The sequence below is a fragment of the Sapajus apella genome, unplaced genomic scaffold (assembly GCF_009761245.1).
Source record: "Sapajus apella isolate SASKATOON/1434 unplaced genomic scaffold, GSC_monkey_1.0 scaffold2, whole genome shotgun sequence".
Classification (NCBI taxonomy): Eukaryota; Metazoa; Chordata; class Mammalia; order Primates; family Cebidae; genus Sapajus; species Sapajus apella.
This window is the reverse complement of record NW_022436942.1, coordinates 23,143,138-23,147,786: the sequence shown is the minus strand read 5'-3', so window position 1 is coordinate 23,147,786 and position 4,649 is coordinate 23,143,138. Positions and strand designations below refer to the sequence as shown.

At 55.2% G+C, this 4,649-nt stretch overlaps 1 protein-coding gene across 1 annotated transcript; it reads right to left on the bottom strand.

Moving 5' to 3' along the window:
- Window positions 1-1,996: 1,996 nt before the first annotated feature.
- SP7 (Sp7 transcription factor) lies at window positions 1,997-4,089 on the bottom strand. Its single transcript, XM_032292602.1, has one exon. It carries the CDS (start codon window positions 4,054-4,056, stop codon window positions 2,815-2,817), a length of 1,242 nt encoding a protein of 413 aa, XP_032148493.1. The 5' UTR covers window positions 4,057-4,089; the 3' UTR covers window positions 1,997-2,814.
- Window positions 4,090-4,649: the final 560 nt, after the last annotated feature.

Here is a 4,649-nt window from a genome sequence, read left to right as displayed (position 1 = left end):
TGCAGCTGGGAGTCGGGTCCAGGTTGGGGGGAGCGGCCTGTGCGCCCCCTCGGCCCAGCTGGGTAACTTTGGGAGGCGGGGGCCGCACAAAGCCCTATTGTGGCTTGGGAATGGCTGCCACAGTGTGGCTTTTGTTCCTCTGCTAACTCCGTGGCGGGCACAACTGATTGCAGGCCCGGGGCAGGGGGCGGGTGACGTGCCAGGCCGCGTCCGCCCGCCGGGAGCCGCACCACCGCCGGACTGGGGCGGCGCAGTGGTCCGCACTGCAACCGCGGTGCCCGCGCTCGGGCCGCGTCACTGCACTGACGAGGGTCGGTTGGTGCAGTCCAGAAAGGGCCAGGGTAGAAACCAGTGAGTCTTCCCGACTCTGCAGAAAGCACTGCACGCCCAAAAACTGAACACGGCTGGAGGATTTGACCGATAAACAATTTTGTGTTTTGTTTTGAGACGGAGTCTCGCTCTGCCACCCACTCTGGAATGCAGTGGTGCGATCTCTGCTCACTGCAATCTCCGCCTCCTAGGTTCCAGCGATTCTCTTGTCTCAGCCTCCCAAGTAGCTGGGACTACGGGCGCCTGCCATTACGCCTGGCTAATGTTTGTATTTTTAGTAGAGACGGGGATTTCACCATGTTGGCCAGGATGGTCTCGAACTACTGACCTCAGGTGATCCGCCTGTCTTGGCCTCCCAAAGTGCTGGGATTACAGGTGTGAGGCACCGCGCCTGCCGATAAACTATTTAACCGCGAGCATAGTAAGCAAACAGGCGCAATAGAATATTCGCCCATGGGTGGGTAGTCCCCAATTTGCCAAAGAAAAAAATCTTTGAACCACTCTTCGCCCTTCCTCTTCTCTTTTTCTCACCAGGACAAAATTTCAAATCCAACTTTTATTTATTAAATTAAAAAAAAAAAAAAAGAAAGATTCCACAAAGGGCATAATCCCTTCCTTTCCACAATGTTCTCTCCCCAAGCTCCAGCGGCTTTAACCCTTTAACTTGGGGCCTTGAGACAGCAGGGGACAGAAAAGGAGGATCCAAATTTACAGGAAAGGCACTAAGCGGCTTTAAAAGTCACTGGAGGTGGAGGTGGGAGCATCGGAAGTACCAGGGTGGGGGCACGTGGGTGCACTCCCAGATCAGCTCGGGAGCCTCTGTCCTCCTAGCCCTGTAAGTTCTTCTTTCTCAGGGCTGCCAGGCACCAGGTCTGGCACAGTGCCTTGCACAGAGTAGGCACTCAATAAATACTTGATTTATTTGAATTTGATCCCAGAGAAAGCCTTCCCCACCCATTCTTCAGGAGGTGTACCTCCAAACCAATGTCCCCCTGTTAGATGGACTTCCCCAAAGAGCACGTCTAAGATGGCAGCTGCAAACCTCCATAACCATGGCAACAGGGGATTGACCTGATGGGGTCATGGTGTCTAAGGGGAGGGGCAGTGTAAGAGCCTGCTCTGGGGTCAAGGGAGCTGGGGTACATTCCAGTCTTTCTCCCCTCCATAGGACTTGAGGTTTCACAGCTTCTGGCTGGGGCTGGGGATATTAAGTATCCCCTAATCAAGAAATACCCCATCAACTCTTTAGCAGAGATCTAGCTAACCCAATGTGTAGAGACTTCATTAAAAGAGAAACCCCATCGATTGAGATCCTGATGATAGACATTCTATTAACAAGGCCTTCTCGGCCGGGCGCGGTGGCTCACGCCTGTAATCCCAGCACTTTGGGAGGCCGAGGCGGGTGGATCATGGGGTGAAGAGATCAAGACCATCCTGGTCAACATGGTGAAACCCCGTCTCTACTAAAAATACAAAAAATCAGCTGGGCATGGTGGCGCATGCCTGTAATCCCAGCTACTCAGGAGGCTGAGGCAGGAGAATTGCCTGAACCCAGGAAGCGGAGGTTGCGATGAGCCGAGATCGCACCATTGCACTCCAGCCCGGGTAACAAGAGCGAAACTCCGTCTCAGAAAAAAAAAAAAAAAAAAAAAAAAAAAACCAAGGCCTTCTCCACTAACATTTTGTCTATACAGAGATACATTTGGCTAGAATTTTCTGGCAGAAATGGATCCGCTTCCCTCCCCAGCTCACTCAACCTGACCCGTCATCATAACTTACATAAATAGAATTATTATTATTACTATTCATTACTCCTGGTACATAGGGGTTAAATATACAGGCCTGGGGGCAGCCTCCCTGACCCTGGGGTCACCCCATCTTTGGGATCAGATCCCCACTGGTCTGCCCCCTTCTTGGCACCCTGCCTCTGGCCAGGTCACTAACCCCAATCCCCCTAACCATGGTCCCTGATGAAGAGGCCACCAGGGGGCAATAAATTATCATCATTATCATTGTGTTTGTGAAAAGGAAAAAAGGCTCTGGAGAATGGCAAGCAATGGTGGGAAGCTGGGAAGACTGACTGGAGCCTGGAGGCTGAGGGACAGCAGTAAATAAACTTGAGAAGCAGAAAGGGTACATACATGTCAAGGAGCTAGATGAAGAACTATTATTGGGAGCCCAAATGGAAAGAAAGTGAGTTGGCATAGCAGGGCCAGAGTCTAGGAGGCTGGAGTGCAGGAATCAGGCACAAAGGGAGGGCCTGAGATGAGACTTTCCAGAAAGCCAGTCTCATGGTGAATGGAGAAGGTGAGATGAGGAGGCATGCAAGGAGATACCCAGGCTCAGAATGGCCAGGAGGGAGACAGAGGGAGAGATCCCCAAAAGATGCATGCGTGGGGTAAAGAGAGCGATTGTCAAGCAGTGGTCCAGAGAGCCAAGAGAGACTGGCAGGTGAGCCCTGGGGTGGGAGGCCTTCCACCCAGCTCAGATCTCCAGCAAGTTGCTCTGCTCAGGGCTGGCTCCAGGGGCTTTCTCTGGGGTCGCTGGTGAGGCAGAAGGTCGGGGTGTCTGACTGGCCTCCTCTTCCCCAGTGTTGCGGCCCTCCCCTAGCTCCTTGGGGCCACTGGGAGGGGGACCTGGGCCTGGCTCGCCGTGGGTGCGCTGGTGTTTGCTCAGATGGTCGCTCCGGGTAAAGCGCTTGGAGCAGAGCAGGCAGGTGAATTTCTTCTCCCGGGTGTGAGTGCGCACGTGGCGCTCCAGCTCATCCGAACGAGTGAACCGCTTGCCGCAGAAAAGCCAGTTGCAGACGAAGGGCCTCTCGCCCGTGTGCCAGCGCAAGTGGGCCTTCAGGTGCGAAGCCTTGCCATACACCTTGCCGCAGCCAGGGATGTGGCAACTGTGGATGGGCTTCTTCCGCAGCCCAGCTGCTGCTGCTCCCAGCCGCTCTAGCTCCTGGCAGTTGGGGCAGTCACAGGAGGAGCGCCCTGCCCCACTGCCCCCATATCCACCACTGCCCCCAGTGCTGGCGCCCCGTGGGGGTTTGGCTCCACCACTCCCCTCTAGCTGCCCGCTATTTCCCACTGCCTTGGGTTTATAGACGTCTTGGGGCAGGACATGCTGGGGCCCTGGTTGCAAGAGGTGGGGAGCTGGGTAGGGGGCTGGATTAAGGGGGGCAAAATCGGATGGGTAGGTGGGCAGCTGGGGGTTCAGTGGAGGCTGAGCAGGGCCTGCAGGCAGTGTTCCTTGCAGTCCATCACCCTGGCCCTGCCCCCCACCTAGCCAGTTGCCTCCAGGGTGCATGTCCCACCAAGGAGTAGGAGCGTTGCCCGGGCCTGGTGAAATTCCTGCATGGATGCCCGCCTTGTACCAGGAACCATAGGGGTGTGTCATGTCCAGAGAGGTGTAGACACTGGGTAGGCAGTCAGAAGAGCTGTGCCCCTTGGGCACTAGTAGCCCAGGGTCCTGGGTGCCAGTGGGCCCAGGGAATGAATGGGAAAAGGGAGGGTAGTCATTGGCATAGCCTGAGGTGGGTGCTGGAGGACTGCCTGCAGGTGAGAGGAGCCCATTTGTGCTTGAAAAGGGGGCTGGATAAGCATCCCCCATGGCTTTGGGGGCTGAAAGGTCACTGCCCACAGAGTACGGCTTCTTTGTGCCCACTTTGCCCAGTGTTGTTGAGTCCCGAAGAGGGCTGGAGCCACCAAATTTGCTGCAGGCTGCCGTCAGCATGGCCAGGGGACTGGAGCCATAGTGAACTTCCTCCTGTGGAAAGAGGGATGCACTGCTTAGGGAGAGGGGAGGACAGGTGCAGAATGAAGGGCAGCTTTTTAGGACTGAGACCTAGAGACATCCGTAACAGAACAGAGAGGTCAGGGAAGAGTTGAAGAGGGTGGAGACTTACAGGTAAAAGAGGTTGGCCAGTAAGAACTGGAACTCAGGGCAGAGCTCACATGGAGTCACAGGAGAACAGAGGCTGAAGACTGCAGCCCAGTGCCCTAACCTGGGAGGCAGTAGGCAGAGCTCATTCTGGAGTTACTAGTGATGTCCAAGGGGCCTCCAAGGAACAGGAACCTCTTTTCTTTTTTGAGGTAGAGTCTTGCTGTTGTCGCCCAGGCTGGAGTGCAATGGTGCGACGTTGGCTCACTACAACCTCTACCTCCTGGGTTCAAGAGATTCTCCTGCCTCAGCCTCCTGAGTAGCCGGAACTACAGGCGCATGCCACCGCGCCCAGCTAATTTTTTTGTATTTTTAATAGAGACAGGGTTTCAGCATATTGGCCTGGATGGTCTCCATCTTCTGACCTCATGCTCCACCCGCCTCAG